We start from the raw sequence: 22,713 nt of genomic DNA on the forward strand, positions 1-22,713 counted from the left end.
ATTCCTGCTTACAGATTTTGGGTTTTAAGAGTAAGGACGGAAATTTAAATATGAAAGAGCAAAGCAACAGCAAAATAAAAAGACAACACATGCTAATGAAATCACAGAACAAACTTGGCTCAAACTGATTAGTGATGTACATAAACTCAGGCCAAGAGTATTATGTATGGGTAAGTAAGATATTAAAAAGAAAGGAAACGGCATGCAAACATCTAATATGACATTTACAGTGACAGGGGGAAATACAGTCATGAGCAACCAACAACAATTATGGATCACTGAAGACTGAGAAAGAACGAGTTACTGCACAAAGTCAATAAGACCACTCAGCATTAGCATGCATGACAAGCAGGTCCACACAGTCAAGTTGCTGCAACAGTCTTGGGCTCCATTTACCTTCACTGTCAGACATAGCGCCTTGCAAGTCATCCATGATGAATGCTATGTCTCGATCATAGCCATGTGTCCGAGATTCCTCCCTCATATGTTGTTGTACCTCTGGCAGAGAATGGCTAGACCCAAATTGATCCCTGGAGTCAGCAGAGATGGGAGGGAGAGGTCCAGCTGAGGCTCTAGACATACCCATGGGCTGCCCCACTGGGCTCAGAGGGCTCTCCTCCTCAGAGTTCTGAGCCACAATGGGGATACGGCCCCGGCTTTGGCTGATAGGTAAACTGGTAGGTTTTGCTCTGGTCACCCCAGGGGCAAATGTTGCATCCAGGGCCTCCCCCTCTGTTTTAAGTCTGAGTGAGGAGCTGGATAGGTCCCGTTTGATAGATAGATCCAAGCCATAGACAGAAGCGGGGCGGGAGGAGGGGCGTGATGAAGGCCGAGAACGGGTGCCACTTGGGTAGGTGCCATCATCCTGAGCAGTGGCCCTGATAGTTGATGCCAGTCCAAGGGACTGCCCAAGATTAAGAGAACCAGCTAGGTTGGCCCCCAGAGAGGAGCCCAAATATTTTTGCTGCTCAGACAAGTTCTTTCTTAGCCCAAATGTAATCTCATCCTGAAGCAACCTAGCCCTAGCAGCCAGATTTGTCACAGAGGAGGCCCCAGATCCCATGTAGCTGCCAAAGTCAGGCTCCAGGTCCCTACTCTCTTGAATTGGGGAAAATTTTGTAATGGCCTTTGGGTCAATTAGGGCCTTTTTATTTTTCATCTGTTTCTGGTACAGCACAGCTGCTGGGAGTTGCTTTGCAGCTTGTTTTTCAAGGGTGAGCCTGCTAATGCTGTATTTCTCTCCTTTAGGGAAATGGCGAAAACTGCTATCACTGGGGAGATAGTGGGGCAGGCCCAGGCCTGTTAGATGTTCTAGTCCCTCAGTTCCTCGCCTGAACTCCTGCTTGATCTGCTGCTTGAGTAGCTTCAGCTCAAATGGCTCCTCCATGGTATCATCTTCTCCTTTACTGTAACCCTGCAGCTGAGATGACCCTAGGAAGTCTGCCACCTAAAAGGGAAAAAACATACCATTAGTATTTTTGCAACAGCGATATGAATTTAAATCACTTAATAACAAATGAATTTGTATATATATAACACACAGTATACCTGGACAATAAATTATCAATGATGTATAGAAGTGGCCAGACTGATCTACTGTGTCTACATTTGTTTGCAATTGTTTTACACTAAGTGAGGAGCAAGGTATTTAGCCCTGTCATCAAAGCTTCAATTTTGCTGTGTTCTTAACAGACAATAACTCTGCACCATAGGAGTAACAAAAGCAGTAAAAGCAGTGCTCCCATATTTTGAAATTCTGAATGTTCAGTGATTTAGTATAGTGCCATCCTAAAGACCAAACTAAAAATATAGGTATATACAGTAGCCTACATGAGAAGATGACGAAGGTAAATAGAAAATAATGTGACAGTACAGTACTTACCTCTGCTGTGCGTCTGATTTCTGCTGCCCTGAGTAGTCTGTCTGCCTTGGACAACTCCTTATCAGGAAGATTGAATCCAGAACCCAAACCAGTATTACTCAACCCTGTTGAGGCCTTGGTGAGCTCTCCTATATCCTCTATTAGCACATAATTTCTGGTATTATGGTGGTCAATATCGGTATAGAAAGAATCGGCAGAAATACTCGACATGGGACTAGAGGCCATGCTCCTCTCCTCTAGCCCTAGCCTCAAATCCAAGCTGCCATACTTGCCCCCCAGGTGAGCCACACCATAGCCGCTTTCTGTCGAGGTTGGCACAATGAGCAGAGGCTGGTTGCGTATCACTTCATAGTTGGTGGTGATCTTAGGCTCTAAATCAGACAAGGTGGTTTGTCGCTGCTTCCCCTGCTGCAAAAGCAGAGCATGTTGATAGCTACTAGGTTGAGCCTGGGCATGGGAGAGTGATAGGCTTGTGTAAGGAGACACTTGTTGGTGGTAAAGGGACTGCTGCTGATATAGATTCTGCTGGGTGTAATGGCTGGTGGTTTGGGTCTGGGGACTATACTGGGCATAGTGAGAGTAGGGACTAGTTAGTGTGTTGTATTGGGAATCGGCTTCTGTCTGTGGGGGGATGAATTGGTCAAACTCAGACTGGGGAGCTGTCCGTGGTCTCTCCATGCCATCACCCCTGGCCTCTCTGATGTTGCTAACCTCACTATCTGACATGTAGTCTCTTTCTTCTGCCACCCCTTGTAGATAGGCCCTTTCCCTCTTCTCTCTTTCCTTCAGCAGGGCCTCCTTGCGTCGGTTGATACCCATCTCCAGGTACCTACAGTGATGGGAAAAGAGGTCACATATTGTTTAACAGTTTAAGCACTAACAATTCTGTTAATAAGAAAGGCTTTTAGCCCATAAACTATCAAGGTAAGAGGGGAATCATTCATGAATTAGGAAAAATTACTGTGTGAAAGGGACAAATGCAATGGTAATGGTTGTTATCAATTTTCAACATATTAAGTGGTAAATTGTCACTAGGTCTGAATGAAAGAGTTAATGAAAAAGTTAAGAGACAATAATATCTTATTGTTTAATATCTTAATATCAGTTTAATATCTTAAACTGTGCTGACGTTAAAGCTGTAGCATCTCACCGGAGTTTGGCATCAATCTCTTTTTCTTCTTCATCTAGCTCAGCTTGTTTCTTGCGCAACTTAGAAGATTCTCTCTCTACCAGATCAAGCTCCTTGTCAATGTCCTGCAGGATCTTTGCCCGGGCAATTGTTGTACTGCGGGCAAGACGGCGACGAGCAGAGTTGGTGCTGTAGCCTGACCTTCCTATCAGAGAGTCATCCTCAGGAGGGGGGTCTGGTAGTGTACGTTTTACCTTTTTACCTGTACCAGAGGGAGAGCCTCGGCCCTAAAACATAAAAATACATCATAAATCTCAGCCACTGAATAATCATCAGAGCACTTTAGATAATCAGTAAAGTAATTATTGTTATCAGTAACAGTTTTTATTTATTCCATTTATATTCTGCTATGACTTACAGAATAGCTGTCTGCATAGTATCCAACCATCCGCTCTTCTCTGGTAGAACTGAGGGATTTAGGATCAGATAGAGACTTATGACCAGCCTTTAATATCTGAGGGCCAGACGAAAATCTGGTTGGGTCAGCCGTCAGCATTCTTTGGCCTCCAAGTGACTTTTCTGGAGACATGGGGGAGACTGGGGAGTAGAAGACTTTAGACTTAGAAGGGGCATCTACTGTTAGGTGTGTGCTGTAGCCTGCATCAATGGTATGCCTTCTGTCTGAGTCTGTTTGACAGCTCAGACTTCCACCTCTCTGAGAGTTCTCTGGAGCTGAGATGTGCTTGATGATTTCCACTTTAGTGTCCATCTGGACATTGGGTCTTTTGATAGTTCCAGAGTGGTCAGTCTGGACAGATATCTCCGCGACTGTCTGGATTGCAATGCTAGAGACCTTAGACCCATGTTTCCCATCACTGCTATGTTTCCGAGAGCGTCGCCGAGCTTTGGTGGGTGCATCCCATTCATCCTGGTCCTCATCATCACTCTGAGCTGAGCTGTCAATATTTCTCTTGTTCTTCTTTTTCCTTCCTACATGCTGCTTTTCTGCTGAGTCTTCATCATCTGTCTGCACTCCACTATCAATTATTTTTTTTCCTGTGTCCTGATCAGCTTGAAGCTTCTGACTTTCTTCTAACTGTGTCCCAGCAGATAGTGTTGTAGACTCATCTTTGACAGGCCAATACTGGCCACTGTCTCCTACCCCTGCATATTTAGCATCTATAAGCTTTCCTGTAGTACCACTGGTACCATAGTGCTCATCTAGCTGTCGCTGGAGTTGCAGTTGGAGTTGTTGGATTTGCTGAAGCTGCTCTTTTTGCTGTGCATATGTCTCCTGCTGGGCCACCATGTGGGCATGGTGCTCTTCCTCCTGCTGTAAGAGAAGCTGCTGTTTCAGAGCTTGAAGCTCTTCAAGTTCCCTTTGGACCATAAATTGCTCCTGTTCACGGTAACGCTGGATCTCCTGCCTCTCCCACTCAAGCTCCTCAGCTAGACAGAGTTGCTTAAGCTTCTCTAGCTCTAGAAACTCCCTCTCCACTTGATATTGGGCCATCTTGGTGTTGTCTAAGCCAGGGAATATTGGGGAAGAAGCTAAGACATCCAGAGAGGCAGCAATTGCTTCCAGGGTGGTGTCTGAGTACATGTCCGGATAGCCTGTTATGATGTCAGCCAGAGCTCTGGGTAGAAGCTCCTTAGGTAGACCAGTGTCAAAAGGAATAATCTGTTCTGGGTCTGTAGGAGGAATGAAGCTATATGGATGCGAAAATGACTGGTTCTGGACTGTTGTTGATGTAGGTGTTAAAGCAGTGCTAAAGATGGAGCCTGGCTGAGTTGTAATTGCATACGTAGATGGAACTTGGGCAGAAACAGAGGAGTAAACTATCCCATCTGAGGTTCTCAGAACACTATTTACACCAAACCCAGCTGCAGGGACCTGGGAGTATGGAGCTGTAGTCATCCCAGGGTAGACTCCAGTAGCTTTGCTAGTGTAGTCTAGAGCTTTACCTGCCATAATAAGTTCAAAGAAATACATTTTACTTTATCAAATCAATTATAGTTTCAGAAACTAATGTGATATATATGAACTGGAGGTCATGCAAAAGACTCTGCACATGCAGTCATTTTGTCTAGCAAGACGGAAAACCAAAATACTGAGGGAGCACACGCAGGCATACACATGCATCTGTATAAAGACAAAAGAAAAAAGCAAAACAAAAAAAGCAGGTATTAATATTTAATGATGCATATTAAACAGCAAAACTACACAGATTATGAAAGCATACATAAAAACAATTAAAGGAAAATGCAAATACACTCAGTTGGCAGTTTATTAGATAGACCTAACGCTTTAGAGAGAGGTTTTACATCCATTTTAGAAGCTCAGTTTTTTTTTCCTCGTTGTTGAAGTGGTATTCTTAGTGGTGTTTACATACCTTGTGTGTGTTGTATGTCACAGTTGCAAAATTAATTGCCCTTTGGGGACAAATGAAGTGACTGATTGAATAATTGAGTCTGTGGTATTGTTGAATTGTGTTGTGCTATACTAACAGGCATTTCTATTATTTTGGTGAAGTTATTTATATCAATAACAGCTGGTTAAATAACAAACACAAATATCTGTATAACAGTTCAACAGTAGCACAAACTACACCCTCCAAAATTATAATAAAGTTGAATGAATATATTTCCTAAACAGTTTCATGAATATTTTTTTTTTATAGACTGTTGTATTAGACTGTATCTGTTTTAGCTAGGTGTTTGTCAAAAAAAAGTATTCTACTGTAACAATATAAGTTAAAGAATAAAGGAACATTGCAAATAAAACTTTCAAACCAAGCCCATAAAGCCAGCACAGAGCATGGTAATAAAAAATCAGCAAAGATGCTAAGCTACACTTATACTCACCAGCAGAAAGTCTGGCAGCAGTGAGGTCTATAGCTCCATCTGAAGATCCACTGAGATAGTCAAAGTCATTCTTGGGATCATATGAGAACAATCCTGCCTCTCTCAGGTTGGACTCAGACATTGATGTTTTTATGCCATTCATGCCTTTGATACCATAAATTCCAGCATTATCATATTGGTAGTGGTCATCTCTATAACCAAAACGGTTGTCAGGCTGGCTTGTAACTGGGGGCTGTGTTCTGCAGCTTCCTGTAAATGGCAGCTTGTAAATGACATCACAGCATACACTCCTTCTACCAGCCGTAAGGTCGACTGGAGCCCCATCATCCTCTACAATGGTGGTCACCACTCCTGGGCTTGTGCCAGACAAAGCTACCATAGCTCTCGCTGGTCTGTAGTTTGACAGATCCATGGCCCCTGTGGCCTCTAAAGAAAGGACAGGCCCTCCACTGCTGAGAGCTGCTGGGACTGAAGTCACTGGCTGTTTGACTCCTGGTGAAACCAAAGCTCCAAAGGAAAGATTAATGGGTATATCTTGAGCCATGGGTGATGTTACAGCCCTGACTATGGACTGAGACTTCACAGGTCTGTATACAATCTGTGCTAGTGGTTCAAATGGTTTGTATGTAGTGAGATGCAGAGGTAATGATGTAACCGGGCCCTGTATGTCAAGTGGTTTCTCTGCTGGAGTTTTATTATATGAAGCAATAGTGGCTGTGCATGTGACTATTGTGATGCTGTCAGTGACAACAGACAGTGTTGTTGCAGGGATAATTTCTGGACTAAGGTTTACTATCTCAGGCTGCACTGCTGTGATTTGATGTCCACTAGGCTCATTTGAAAAAGACTGCCTACATGATTCAGGTGGTGTCAGGTCCATGCCTTGTTTAGTCATCTTTATACCAACCCTCATAGTGCGTAAATCGACAATATCCTCAGGATATATCTTTCCATTCTGTTTTGGCAGAGGTTGGACTTTAGCTATGTCTGGTTGTATAGTGATTGCTACACTAGGTGGAGGGACATATGGATGTCTTTCATGGACAACTGAAACAGTGGTCCTCTGGACTTCAGTGGTGACCACCTGGGTGACCAGGCTAGGCAGGCTTTCAGGTGGCTGACCTGAAGTGGAAATGGAAGAAGAATACATGTGACTCATACTGGAGACCACATTTTCTGGCCCCTGAATCGCTTGACTCTCTATTGACTTTTTAGCGATAGTGACTGGAGCCACAGTTACACCCTGAACAATGTCCTGTGCAGTGGGCACTGATGTTCTCCTGGTATGCGCCTCAGTGGTTATTATCTCCAGAGGCTGATCATATTCTGATGAATAAGTTAATGTCAGTGGTTGTTGTTCTGTTGAAGGAATAGATCCTTTCTTGTAGGGAACCTGAACACCATATATGCCAGTGGGAAGATCTTTTTCAGCTGGCAAGTTAACTACCTGTGCCAATGGCAATGGTTGCTGCATGGCTATGGATCCTCTCCTGGTGGAAGCAAATTCCTCAGTTGTAACCACCTGTGTGGGAATTTCAGACTCTGTAGGATAGGCAAGTACCTCACTTATGGTATATGTTGGTTGTACTACAGATGATATAGATGTCCTCCTCCTACTGGTGGTTTCTTCAGTTGTAATAACTCCAGCTGGCATCCCAGCCCCTCCCTGAAGCTGCATCATAAGTGGTGAAGCATTTCTTACATCAACGTCCTTTGTCATAATCTCTATGGGTGTCTCATGTTCAGGCTGCAGTGCTATGACATCCAGTGGTGTTGTTGAATGTGACATGACTGAAGATGTAATTGGTCCATAGACTTGGGGTATATAAGTAACAGGGGGTACTTCTGACTGCACTGTCATTTGTTGGACTTGCATCACAACAGGTGATTTTGTTAATTCAATCAATGTGGAAGATATTATCTTATCATCTGTAGTTAGTGGCACAGACTTGGCTATTTGAGGTGTTGGGGTAAATTCAGCTGCTACAGGTAAAGAATAGGGTAATGGAGATACTGTTGCTACTCCTGGTATTTTAACAGCAGTGTCCGTAGTAATAACCTCTGTAGGTAATTCGGACTTTGTAGGGAGGATCACTACTTCAGATACATAATCTGGCTGCTCTCTCAATATAGGCAGACATTCTGAAGGCTGAACAGTTTGTGGTACTGATAGGGGTTCTGCAATGGTGTGAGTACTTGTAGGTAATTCTGCATTAACTGCAATAAGTTGCTCTTTAACAGGAATTTTCTGACTCACTCCTGGAATTGGTGATCTTATTCTAACTGCCTCGGTGATATTAACATCAGTAGGCAGAACCTTTTCTTTTTGTAACATTTCTCTTTGAGTTGCAACTTGTGGATAAATAACAGTTGAGGGGACTGTAGCTGATCTATCTCGGGAAACTAATTCATCTAAAGGTACCTCAGGCTGTCGTGGTACAGCAACAACTTCTGTGCATGGCTGTGGCCGCAGAGGTACAGTTGGTAATGGGGCCCGTGGAACAAGTGCTTCAACTGAAACATCCGGTGAAATGGTTATGACCTCTGTGTCTATGTTTGGATGCTGAACAAGAGATGGCATAGAATGTGGTCTTGCTGTGACTTGGACTGTTAGTGGTTGAATGACCACCTGTGGTTCTGGGGGAATTGTAATGACCTCAGACATTGTTTGGGATGGTGGAAGTGGTTGTATAATTGGCTGTTGTTGCTGCACATATGGTTTCTTAATTGGACGATGTACACTATGTACCTGAATGGATGTGTCATGACCTGACACTGTGCTGACATCAGCCACACATGGTGGTGGTTCCACTATAGAAGGCACAGAGTCTGTCCTGCTTTGCAGTTTAGCAGCCACTCCCTCAGAAGGTGTCATTTGCTCTACTGCTTCACTTGGAGGTATGGGTATTGGAGATGGATGCCTTATAGTGGGGACAGAGGCTCTTCTAACTGTAACCTGTGTTGAGAATGCCTCAGTGGGTGTTTTCTGCTCTGAAGGTGTGGTCCGTACCCCTGACACTTTTGTAGATGGGATGGACCCCCGTCTTACAGGTGCTTGGACTGTTACACTCTCTGTTGGTGAGCCAGGCTCAGATGGAAGGGTTATCACCACATATGTTTGCAAACATTTGGCATGTCTAGGAGACAAAGGTGACTTAGGAGATGCTGCACCTTGTTTAGATGCCACAGGTTGTGTCAGGCTAAGTGACAGAGCACTTGGAGGTGCTTTGGTCCTAGGTAGTGTTGCAGCTTTAGGGGCCACAGGAGGAGGTGGTGGCTTGACGCTCTCTCCTGGCTTGTGGCTGAAAACTAGCCCAGCTGGAATTGATATAGGCTTAGGTGGTATGGGTGGAGGAGGCTTGGAAATATGACTAGAGCCAGTTGTTGTAATAGAAATGTGTGCTACTGTTTCTGTAGCAGTAGTCACTTCAGTGGGAACCAGTGGCCTTGGATAAATAGCTGGCTTGGGTAATGTAGTAGGATGTGGCAGAGGTTTATCTGCTATGTGTTGACCTCCAGTAGCAGGAGATAGTTCTACTGTGTCCATAACTTTTGTCCCTGCCATGGGTTTAGGCGGAAGTGGTGGAGCTGAAGCTACTGGTACTACTGGCACCTCATTGGATAGTGAAACTTTACCTGTGTTCGGTATATCCAAAGCAGAGTGTGTGGCTATTTGACTGACTTGTGATAGAGAAGCAGTTATATCTTGTGGGGTTTGTCCAAGCAAAGATGGGCTTTCCATACTGGGCACTATGATGACTACATGCCCCTGTCTGGTTGGGGTCACTATTTGTGGTACAGCAACACTATCTGGTTGTATATCTTCCATTCTTGGTTGTATATCCACAACTACAGACTGCATTGGCTGGCCAGTCATTGTGGTTTTCATAGCTGTGGTAGTGGTCACAGTAGGGGTGACATGCTGAACAGTTCTTACAAGCTGCCGCTCTGTGTCAGGCTCAGGTAATGACACTGAGGTAGACCGAGGGGGAGGAGGGGGTGGGACTTTCTTTTTTACTATAGTAGTTGATGCTGGAGCTGGTATAGGCACCTGGGGTGCATGAGCCAAAGCTGGAACTACCACTGGGGTCATTGATGGGATGGCTGGTTGCACAGGGACTGAGTGTGCCACTTTGGCTTGGGCTTGAACCGGGATAGTTATGAGTGCTGAGACTGGTAGTGGGGTTTGTGTAGAGATTGGAGATGTAGTTGAAACCAGGTCAGGCATCTGGACTATGACTGGCCCAGGGCTTGAGGTCAAAGTGACAGAAGCAGAAATAACCTGAGCTGAAGCTGGAGTGAAAACTGCAGTAGGGGTAGCTCTAACTAGGGCTGTAGGTTGAGCTGAAACAACAACAGGTGCTGAACTTGGTGATGAGACCTGCATAACAGCTGAAGCTTCAATAGGCACCTGAGATGGAGATGAAACCAAGTCTGGCATTTGGACCACAACAGGTTCAGGAGTAGACATTTCCAGTGGAACTTTAGTTGGGGATTCTGCTGTAGATGTCTTAAATACTGCAGCTGTTTGAGCTTTGGATGGATCAGACACCACATCTGGTATTGTAACTATAACTGTGGTTGGAATGGGACAAGAGACTGAAGCCTCATTAAATGGTACTAATGAAACTGTAGTGGGTGATGGTATCAAGATCTCTGAAGGTGACTGGATTACAAATGAAGATGGAGGTGTTGGCGTAGACAGTGGAATTGAATCTGATGAAAGAGGTGTTTGAGCCTGGAATGAGGATGAAGATGTAGTATTAGAAGCCAAATTAGAATCTGGAGTAGCTGGTGAAGTTGGAGGTGACACTGGTGATATGGTGGAAGGTGTAGTTATTAGCTCCGGGGCTGATATTGGAGTTGGAATAGGTTTTGGCTCTGGAATTTCACAAACCACACAGATAGGTTCCATCTCAGTGGTTTCAGACAAAGGTGGGCTTATGGATAGATCTTCTTTAGTCTCAGAGTCATCACTAGGGGTAATGTCAGAAGAAATCCCAACACCATACTCGTCTGCAAGGCTGTCATCCTCTTCCTCCCCAGATGAGCACTGGGTAATCTTGAGGTCTGGTATGGGGAATAGTGCTTTTATGAGTGCAGGATCTTGAGGAATCATAGGCCTAACAAAACCTATAGATCCACTGGGAGTACTCAGAATAACAGTCACCTCAGGGTACTTAGGTGGCTCAGAAGGTCGCGGTGGAGCTGGTCGTTTCTTTTTCTTTGCTGGTAAGTCAGTGGACATTTCAATGCCTGTAAAAGGCATATCAGTTTGCCCAGTCAAGGATGTCTCTTCTGTGGGTATGGCCACCACACATGTCTCTGTAATAGAGGGAGACCCAGTGACTAAAGCTTCTGATGAGGAAGTCTCCATGGCAGTTTGGGCCTGTTGAAACTCTTGCTCTATCATCATCAGCTCTCTCTTTTTTTGCATCATTTCCTCATAAACCTCTTCTGGAGACCTCAGCTTTTTATATGATTCAGAGCTGATATCCTGTTTGGTTTCTTCATTTTGAGATTCACTCATCTTAATTTCAGGCTCCTCAACTAAAGATTCGTAAAGATAGTCCTCGATTGCCATTCCTCCATAGAGAGGCTCAATATCAGGAGGACTCTCCCCTGGAATAGCTTTTGCCTTCTGAATAATTTCCTCATATGCTTCTTCAGCACTCTTAAGTGATTTTTTCACTGTATCATTTTCTGTAAATGGATCTGAAGGAGTGTATGGAATCACTGTTGGTGAAGGCTTACGTCCTCTCTGTACAGCTCGCCTAGCCTCTAGTTCAGATTCTAAACTAGCAGAGTGCTCAAAGCCAGATACTCTATAGGTTTCATCCATTACAATGACCTGTCTCAGATCCTCTGTGGAAGAAGCATCATCACTTGGAGACAGTGTTTGACTGTGGGCCCTAAATTCATCTTTGTCTTTCCTAGATTTGTCATCATTTCTCATCTTATCTTCCTCAGAGGAGTCTTCAATGGTGGGCAAAGGCTGGGTCGACTGCCTGTGCTTACCTCTGCGATGCTGTTTGTCTCCACTGACTTTCCTGTGACTGGGGCTGCTATCACTATCCTCCTCCAGAGATGAGGCTGATGTAGGTGAAGTTTCTGGAGTAAAGCTAGATGCCTGAACACTAGATGATCCCTTTGACAGGGATTCTGTGATGCTCTCTACTTCTTCATCAGTGCTTTGTCTCTGTCTCATTACTGGAATAGCTTTCTTGAATGTCATGCCGGGCATTGTTTCAGGAACATCTTGTGTAGTTGCAGTGCTAGTTTTTGGGATGGCTTTTGTCCTGGCTAGACTGTCTTCATTATCTGTGCTACCTTCTCTCAGCAGTGATTTGGCTGCCATTGAGGCATTGTCAAGCTCAGCCTCCTTGATAGCTTCCTCGTTCACCAAATTCTTTTCTTTTTCATCTTCTGAAAAAGACATTTGTTCTTCATCACCCATGCCCATTATCTGCTTGCGGATAAAATCTTCATCTTCAACAGGGGAGTCAGCACTTTCAGTTTTAATATCCTCATTGCTGGATGAAAGATTTGTCACTTTCAACCTCCTCTTCTGGACTTTAGGTGAGGGTGAGGGTGTCAGCTCACTTTCACTGCTTTCATCCATTGCTTGGAAACTTAGGCGCCTTCTCTCAGTTTCCCTCCCCTCCTTCACTGGCATGGGTGATTCAATATTTATATCATTTTTATTTGTTCCACTAACCACTTGTGCATCCTTTAATTCTTGTGACATGGGTAAAATCTGGGGTTGCTCTTCATCCTGCTCTTCTGATTTAGGTATAAGATCTGTCCCTAGGAAAGATATCTTTTCCAATGTAACCTGGCCAGCAGGTAGGAAGGCCTTTCTTTCTTTCAAGGGCTCTCTTTTGGGTTCATCTTGCTCCTAAAAATGTGGAAACATGAAAACAGTAAATGTGTTTCATTGATAAAATAAAATAAAATAAAATAAAAAAAATTGCTCAAATCTTGTCAATATAAGAAAAGGCGTTGAGGTTAGCATATTGCATAAGACACATAGACAAGGTAAACTAAATGTAGACACCTACTGAAATAACATGAGCTGTATGCATTTTGTTAGTTTTGTAGCCAAATATTAATTTCAACACAATTATGAATTACATGCCTACATGCCATACCACCTTGTTGGCTGCCAGGCAACAGTGGTATTTAATCTTGAAGTAAATTTTAATTTGAATGTGATAACAGAATGGCTTTCCATAGCATCTAATTATTTCATTTAAATATATCTCTGACTTTTTTATGTTTAATTTAACATATATAATTGAAATTTAACACACACACACACACACACACACACGTATACATATATACGGTATATGAAATAAAGATGACCCATTCTTACATTTATCATGATGTGTGTAGATACTGGTTGTGTCTCTGGAGTTGAGGTGATCCCACTAATCTTTTCAGCCAACTTATCAGCCACTTCTATGGTATCAGCTTCCATCACAGTTTCTGCTTCCAAAATGGGCAGTGGTTCTTGTGATTTAGGTTGCACCTCAACTTGCTGTAAAGACTGTGATGGCTCTGTCAGTTTGACATGATCATCAAGGTGTACTTCCTTGATAATCCTCTCTGGAGAAGAAAAATCTATTTTTGTTTCAGTCTCAACACCAGGCATATCTTCTGCAGCAACAGGAGAGGTAGGTAGTGTAGCCTCTGCCTCTGGGAAGAAGACTGCAGATACATCTGTTTCAACTTTGACTTTTGGAAGGTCAGTTTTAAACTCTTCAGGTTTAGAAAATTCTGTTACACTTTCCATTTTCACTGCCTCTTCTTTAGTTTGCACTGTTAGACTCTTAGGAACATCTGTTTTTGGCACTTCAACCTTTGGTGTTGCTACTGTATGTTGCACAGGGGCCATAGTTGGTATGGTGGGTTCTACTGTGGTTACTGAAAAAGGCTGTGTTTCTTCAGTAGCAGGTGAAACCTTTGCTGCTGTGGGTAGGAGTGTGGCCTTAAGCTCAATTAGTGTGGAAGCTGCTGTAGATGTTGTTTCTATCTTGATAGATGTAGGTTCCATCTTTGCTTTTTGCGACAGAACTGTCGGTCCGGCTATGATTGGAGCAGGTGTGGACTGTGATTTTGTGGCTGTAGGAGTGGGCTCTGCTTTTGTGATTGCAGGTTTGGGTTCTGCCTTTTTGGTTGCAGGTGTGGACTGAATCTCTGGCTTGGCAGATACAGACAAAGGCTGAGGCATTTTTCCTGAGTCTCCCAGTTGTCCCAACAAAGCCCGTTGAGTTTGGCAGTTCAGACACAGCCATTCCTTCTATGATCACAGAAACACAACATATGATTAGGAGACACTCAAGACCAAGGTTGACATTAGAACACCTTACAGACCCAATTAGTTATTTTTGACTCGTGGTATATCACATATACAATATTGACAACTTTCAGTTATATATTCATTCATAAATAAAATAATTCAAAATACAAGCCTAGAGGGTATGTCACAAAGGAGGATAGGAAATGAAGGGTTTATCAGTCCCTCCAGGATTTTGCATTTTCTCAACAATTAACCAAAATTCAACCAACCCTTATGGTTTCAGAGTAACCACAAAATTTTTATCAAGTCACCTCAACTTTTGTGCAAATTTGACCAATCATTGTAATTTCCATGAGTGTTGCCAGTTATAGCTGTCTCCTGGTCAAAACGTTGAACCATATGTCTCACATTTACCAACAAGAATTAGTAGTGAAGAACAAGCAAGGCAATTACCTGTACCTAATGATCCGCACAAGAGCAAGTGTGTGTGTCTGTGTGTTAGTGGGGTGGGGGTTAACTGTTTTTGCACCATGGTGCGGAACACAAAGAAAGTCACCATATGACAAATATTTGTTTTTTGAAACATAAAACACACCTGGAGAATGGCTAAAATGCAGGGACAACAGACAAGACAAAGCCCCATGAGAGAGACTGTTGCATCCAGACCTATTGCAAGTGCTTAAAAAATCATGGTGGCCTACATTAAATAAGCATGGTCTGTGGTACGATAAGTGTAGTATAAATCACAGTCTGACAAACTCTGTGTGAGTGTGTGTAATAAAAACAGTAGTTTAGGAATAAAAAGCCTCACAACCTATAAAAAGTGTAAATAAAGTATGGAGTAAATAACCGAGAAATGGCACGAGATATGGGGAGTGTGTGTGTGTGAGAGACATCACTGAGTGAGGAGAGAGAGAAAATAGTTATTTGAAAATAAGTTACTTAAGATTACTTAGAGGATTCACAACAGTGAGGTTTCTTTAACTAGATTTTTAATTAATTATATATTAAAAATAAAATAAAATCTGCATTTTCACTTGCTTGCTCCCAGAAGGGCTGGCTTATTGTGGAATGCTTAAGTGACCCTAACATACTAGCTAATCAATTATTAAGCTATTCCACAAAGCCAACTAGGAGTTAATGTGATCAGACTAATTATAGCTTATATTGAAGCTATTTATTTGTTCAGCCTGAAGAATTGCTTTATTCCAGGTAGAGCACTGAAATCATGCTTATACTGGCTGATTAGCACCAACTACATCATTCGTGCTTTCAGTGGCTCCTTCATCAGTTACTTGGCTACAAACTAACATACAGTCATATTCATCTGTAACCTGTTACTTTTCACTAGACATGGCATATTAGTGCAGAGCTAGGCTATACATGCTAAATAGGCAAGAAAAGTAGCAAGGTAGCTAAACAATTTAGATTTAATCTTTTGTTGTACTTTGTATCTTATTCAGATCTTATTCAGAAGAGAGAGTGGAAAGGCTAGAACTGAACTTTAAAACAAAAGCACTGATAAAGCCTGGATTAAAGCTACTTTGTGGAGGAGAAAATGCTGAAAGCAACACATTTACTGGAGTGAGACTGCCTTAAACCCCTTACTTTGTATAAAACCTCTACGTTTCACTCCAGTTGGTACTATACATACACAAAAACATATAACAAATGCAGTGGTTTTATTTTTTTGTATCAGGAGTACATTTAAGTAGAGTGTAACTTTCATGTTGAAATTATATGGAAATGAAATATTAGTTTTAATAAAAGCATATTAGCTGCATATTTTCATATTTGCTTAGGCAATGCAGTATTACCATGTGTTGTGGTGGATAATAAGCTTTTCCATAATGATGTGTTCACATTTCCAAATATTATCATCTTTGACTTGGTATAGACAAGAACATGGTACGATACACAGTATCTTGTGCTGAGTAATACCACAGGACTCAGAGTAAATTAATCTACACAGTGCACTATCATTGCTGGACAACTCATAAAAAACAAAAATTGCCCAAATGACATTTTCAGTGGAAGCATGTGGACTCTAATATTAACTTGCTAGTTGCTATTACATTAGAAGTTACAACGCTTGTAAGAGAGCATTAAAAATGCTTACCTTGCCAAAGAGCTAATCACACTTTACAAGCAATGCTATTACTTTAAAAAATGTAATCCTCTGAAGACATTTCTTATCACATCCAAGGTCCATTAACGGACAGCTCAGGAGGAGAGGAAGGCTTAATCTGTCAATAAATAAAGCAGTGTGCCTGTAGCACACCAAATCACAGCAATGCGCCTACCTCTGCAGAGCCAGGGAGAACAATTCTGATGCACAGAACAGAGGAGGAGATTCCATCACACACACACATCTTGTTTCTGAAACACCATTAAGTTTTAATTGCTTTGTCCATTAGATAATATTAGGACCTATACATATTTGATGCATTTTTATGAAATCACAATGGCTACATGTGCTCTCTGATGTTCATGCACTTTATGAACAAGAGAGAGTGTTTCAGTGTGGAATATACACAATGCCTTCAAGATTAGCACTGATTCGGGATGAAGCGCAGTAAATGAATAACATACTGTAATTTATGGGCTCATGTGCTGAGCTGAACTTTAGCGAGTGTAAGTGATCTAATCTCTCCTATGTTGTTATTATTATTATTATCATTAATATTCCAACTGTCACATTTCTTTATAGAGATGAGATATTTCAAATATTTTAGCTCATATCCTACCCTGAAACTAGGGTCAGCAGCAACACTGCAAGGAAAGCATAAAGCATTATCTGACCAATGTAGTAGTGAAGAATTTAGAACAAATAGAAGTACAGCTAGTGAGAACATATTATATACAGAGCCTTTGATAAACAAAGTCATTACTATTGAAAAACACTGACTGACTTAGAAGGGAACTAAAGCTGATGCAGTTTGATTGATACTGAAATGCTTTTGTTCAGTGATGGTTCAGTCAGGAATATGATAATCATGTTTCAAACAGTCAGAAACATAGGCTCATCAGCATTTTGCATGATGCTGATAAAACATTTAACCTCAGTTTCATGTGCTCTGACACAAGCTTGGTCTCACTCCAAAAGGTATTATTATTATTATTATTATTAATGTTTGTGAGGGGGTAAAATGTTGCCAGAGTTTATTATTGGGGTCAGTCTTTTTTAAATGTCCAAAGTCTCAATGTTGTACCCTAAACATCTGTCAATGATCCGTCTCCTTCTCTTCCTCTGTCACACTTGCAGGATGCAATCATAGCTAACAAGAACGTGCTCCTGGCTCATACATATGCTAATCAAAAAATCATGTCACCACTGATGCCATTCAGATGATAAATTACTAATCACAAACTCCAGCTCTTCCTAATTTTCTCCTCACCATATTGAATAAGCACAGCTGACATAGAAGCGGCATCTTATAAGCACCGATGTTATCCTTTTCTGTAGAGAATTGCCATTTTAGAGAAAAATATATTTAAAATCATTATCATGTCATTATCATAATTTGTGATTATTTAAAAAAAATATGAAAAAGCAAAAAATGAATAACATAATTCTGTTTGTGTTGTTCCAAATACAAATCAGATCAGCGCTGTGATTATCGTGATGTGGAAATAAACATAAGTACAACAGACATTCACATTAATAACGTCCGTCCATTGTCATACCAGTAATTAGTTGCATCGTAAAACCTAAATTAATTTTCAGTCACTGAAAATAACTGCACACACATTAGCAATACACTGGTTGTTAAGAAGCAACAGCATTGTCAAAAATAGATAAATAAATAACTGCCGTTGTGGCATATTTTCTATTCCACTTCTGCTCCCATCTAACACCAGTCTTGTAAATGATAACAAATTTAACCTGTTAATTCCAAATCAAATTGCACCCTATTTAGAATATCTAGCTTTCTTTTTCTTCTAAAGCCACAAAAACAGTTTAGATGGAAATAATTTTATTAGGAATAATTTAGTGATCCCAAATAGGCTATGTGCTATTCAACCTGAGTTCAAAAGACATTATAAATACATCCATCGACCAGTGCAAGAGTCAGGTGTACCTCACCCACAAAGCTGTGCTTGCTTTGCTGGTTGTCCACTAAATAGCAGTAGCCTAGGATTGCTTTTAGGCAGTGTGTGAAATACATGGGGTGTTGGAGTCTCAGACCCCCTGAAAATCTCAAAGCAAAATATTATTTCCTGTTTACCTACACAGTATAATTCATTTGCATTCGGCTTTATAAATGTTTGTTTTTAAAATTATACAATAAAAAATATAGACTATTGTAATCATATTTATGGTGTTGTACCAAAAGTAATCATCCGCCTGAAACAGATTGTGGTCTGTGGGAGTGCGCAGGCAGACACATTGCCCAATGTATCTACCCTTACAGCTGCTTTGGGATCTGACTATCATACAAAACAAAAATAGATCCAATGTATATTTCTGTGGAAGTAGCAAAGGTATAAACAGCAGCGCACAGTGAGGTTGAACTGACCCGCTATCAATAATGCCTGTAACATGACTGGTCTGGACATATGTTAATAGCTCATAGGTTAATAGCTCACCATGGCTCTTGAGCTGCTCTCCTGTGTAATTTTATGTGCCAATGCTTAAACACTGTATCACTGTATGTGATTTGGTTGATTTGGTGCTGGCTGGAGTGCACATCCTCAACACAGTGTTACAGTGGAGTGTGTCTTATGCTGTATCTTCATGCAAGAATGGAGAGAAAATGTTCTCATTTAACATTTCTTTTTTTTCACATGGTGTTACTTAACATTTTGCTTTATTTTTTTCCACGGGCTCTTATTTAACATTTTAACATTTAAGTAGGCCTAGGTGTTAGTTCACACTGATACAGGTACTAAAACTGATAAAAATAACGATGGTATTTAGGCCTATATTTTTTTCTTGAAAGTCTGGCCCCCACACTGCCTGCTTAGAAAAATGTTGGCCTGCTCTACGGGATAAGTGGTGTATATAATGGATGGATTTTTTTTTTCTTCATTGTTTTTACTTGAGTGTCCACAGCTTCTGCAGCTGCAGCACATCCCCCAGTGAGGAGCAAATGTAGCACAAGAAAAGATGAGTGAGGATAGGATTGATGAATGCTGCAGAGCTGTTTCTGTCAGTGTCAGGATGTCTGGTAATATGACCAATTGAGTTATTAACATGTTAGAAAAGGCTAGATTCTTGCATATTATATCTTCTGTTAGACAAAAGTTTAAATTTGATTTCTTACTGTCCTAAGGGCTTGTTTTAAGCTAACAATCTTCTTAATCAAATTTGCTAAGAAATTTGAAAGGATTTAGATCCAATAAGTGGGTTCTGAACTGGCTTCAGATTTGATAAAATGTTATTGACCCCTATTCCGGCAGTCTTCAAAAGGACCTCATTTCATCACATTACCTTCCAGGACCAGTAACTGCCTCGCAGCCTCACAGTCTGAGAGCCATGCATCAGCCACAGGGTTTGGAAAGTTGCCATCATCTTTTTGTCTAATTAAATCTGTTTTATGAGTAAACAGCAGCAGCTCCAAGCAGAGAGCCATCAGAGAGGTTATGCCACATGATCAGCCTGTGAGCTGGATTACCAGACCTTCACAATGACAGCAGTCAGTGAAATCTCTTGCTCTTGATGTGCAGGTGTGCTGCATTAGGTCAGATCTGCTGAGCTTTATAAAGAATTTCCCTGCTTTTTATGCAGCACCTTAGCAAAGAACCCATTCACACTGGGCAAAGATTAGCTTCAAACTGACTTTTTAAGATACCTTTACATTTTATACTTTTGTTCAAATTGCACAGATGGGTTTATTGGTATTCATATTCCACACAGACATTTTGTAAACTCCACTGTGGAATATGTCTTGCTCACTGTGAGCATGGGGTATGGCAGATGTGTGGTTTTGCAAAGACACTGTAAATCAAACATAAAGTTCAGATGCCCAAACATACTGTATATCAAACTGCTCTTAATAAAAAAGGCCCATCTCTCTTGCATTTTCACAGTGAATAACTGAGACTGCCCTCCAGCAAAAATGTGTCATTTGTGCCAACAACTTATTATGAATGCCAACTATGTTTTATTGTTTGGCTAGTGGTCATAGTGATTGGGACACAAGTAAAGGAGGAAACTGATGTAGTGTACAGTATATAGTTCCAAAGTCAGTTTAAGAAGCAGCTTGAGGTAGATGGATCAGTCAGAAAACATAGCATGTTCCCCCAGGAGACTACTGTTTGATTCTTATGTGAAACATTGCAATTTTTATTCATGACTGTTCCACAACATTATGTATGTGTTTACTATAAAATTGTAACTATGATGATGAGTGTCCTGTAACCCTAAGGAAGCAGGTATTTTAACCTAAACCATGATTGTTTCCTAAACCTAACCAAGTAGGTTTTGTGCCTAAACCTAACCAAACTGTGACTGTTCTGTAAATGTAACCATGAGTTAATGGTGGTTTCCATGTTGACAGTGGTCCATGAGATTGGATTATTTACACAACTTCTCAAAAGATACCAGTCACTGGGGAAGCCAGTGATCCTGAAATTAACATTTCATGATAGCTAGACTGAAGAGATGGCCTTTTTGACTGTGGACAACATAGCTATTTCTCAGCAGTGCTCTCCAGCTGTTAATGCTGGAGCTGGTAAGTTTATTATTGATTTTCTGGCAGATGCCACAAGCTGTAGCTGACTAATGTGCTTGGCTTTCAGTAGACCCCACAAAGCAGAACTCGTCATAAATCAAGTCATCTGATAATGGAGAACGTTGACCTTCTAATTTGTAATAAGCAGAGTGCATCATTGTCAAGGCAAGAAAATGCACCCCTTGCTTTTTCTAATCTGACAAATGGTGCGTCAGCAAACGTCCCTTTAATACTAGGGTGCAATGGGGCGAAGACTGGCGTAGAAGAGGGAGTGAGACTATGTGACATAAACAGAGCAAAGACACTAGGAAATGCGAATCACTAACAACTGACAGCCAAAAGTTTTTGGTGATTAAATATCAAATATTTTGAAAAAGAGTTGTGCGACATGCTTTGAGGTTAATGTATTAAATACCAACGTGGATCTTTGTCTCTTATTCAGGAAAATAATTGCAGCTTGAGGGGTTAGTCTCACAGCTTTCAAAATGTCATGACACATCAAACATTTTTATCTTGTCAAGTACAATAATAGGATAACCTGCAGTGAAAAGAGCTGTGTTTAGTGGCAATACATATATTAATGATTTCATTGTTAATACTGATATTATTATTTGTTTTATGTCTATAGTTGTTTGATCTACAGCAGAAAACACCTTGCAGCTGAACTTGGTGCGAACTTTGAACTATGAACTTTGGGGCTGATTTCAACACTTCATAAGGATTACAGTGCAGATTTAGATGATAACATAAAGCCTCATGGTAACATTTTAAATAACTGCTGTAGGCCTATCATTCATACTATCTTCTTTGTACACAAGGTTTTAGCTGGCAAAGCATGTCACGCGTGTCCTACTTATCAGATAACAGTCACTCCCAGGCCTTTGATGGCATCAGCTGAAGCAGAACAGGCAAAAGAAATAAAGGATCAAATTACTGCTGGGCTTCACTTTGCCGAATGTTGCGTCCTATTCTTTTGAACCTTACAAGTCCTTTTCATATTAAAATTAAATTGAGGCATTTTTTCTGTTCTACTGAAAAGTCACACACATTCAACAGCCTCTGTGGGATAAAGCAGGTCATAAAACAGCAACAAATGCTGCGGCTCCTCCTATCCAGCTGTGTTAAGTCCAAGCTACTTTCGGTCTGTGTTGTACACACAGCAGTAATCGTCCATGTCCCTTCCCCTGTCTAACCTCTATCCTTAGGCTCTTCCCCCTGTCTGATCTCCATGAAAAACATGACAAGTGTCTATTACATAAGAGGCACTTCTCTTTCAGTGTTATTTCTCCTTAATACTGCACCAGCTGGGCTGAGCCTGTGATAATTTGTCTCTGGGAAAGAGAAAACAATAATGTGTAGATTCACTCAGTCACTACAGAAATGAGTTATGCTGTTTACTAACAGTCACCAGAATGAAAGAGCATTGCTTCCATTCTCATACAAACTGTCAGCCAGAAATACTTTCAATACAGGACTCCAAAAAATGTAATAAAGGGCCAAATAATTTTTGATAAATGAATCTGTTAGATTTAATGAAGCCAAATATTTTGCCTGTTTAGTAGGATCTCACATTAATAAAACAAAACAAATTATTTCAGGTATGAACTGCTAATACCCTTGGCAAAAAGCCAAGCAGTATATGGCCTGTTTAGCCAAAACAAGTGATGTATAGAGGGAAATAGTATAACCATATCAGTGACGTGCGGTCAGGGGAGGCAGGTGAGGCAGAGCCTCCCCTGTCAATCTTGAAAAGAAAAAAAAGTTAACCATAAAATATAATAAATGTTAATATTTGTTGGCTGGTGTGTGTTGTAGGCCCTTTTGCCGTTCGAATCCGATGTTGAAGGAATTTTTT

General features: G+C 41.2%; 1 protein-coding gene across 1 annotated transcript in view; it reads right to left on the reverse strand.

The window, feature by feature from the left end:
* pclob (piccolo presynaptic cytomatrix protein b) overlaps window positions 1-22,713 on the reverse strand; it is a 60,191-nt gene that overhangs the window by 19,128 nt on the left and 18,350 nt on the right. Inside the window, exons 14-19 of the mRNA XM_020613755.1 lie at window positions 13,255-14,181; window positions 5,877-12,774; window positions 3,430-4,976; window positions 3,033-3,298; window positions 1,883-2,711; window positions 397-1,447 (exon numbers count right to left, since the gene is read on the reverse strand). Coding sequence (XP_020469411.1) covers window positions 397-1,447; window positions 1,883-2,711; window positions 3,033-3,298; window positions 3,430-4,976; window positions 5,877-12,774; window positions 13,255-14,181 — 11,518 coding nt within the window. The remainder of the gene's footprint in view (window positions 1-396; window positions 1,448-1,882; window positions 2,712-3,032; window positions 3,299-3,429; window positions 4,977-5,876; window positions 12,775-13,254; window positions 14,182-22,713) is intronic.

This window comes from Monopterus albus, unplaced genomic scaffold (genome assembly GCF_001952655.1).
Source record: "Monopterus albus unplaced genomic scaffold, M_albus_1.0 scaffold5.1, whole genome shotgun sequence".
Taxonomy (NCBI): Eukaryota; Metazoa; Chordata; class Actinopteri; order Synbranchiformes; family Synbranchidae; genus Monopterus; species Monopterus albus.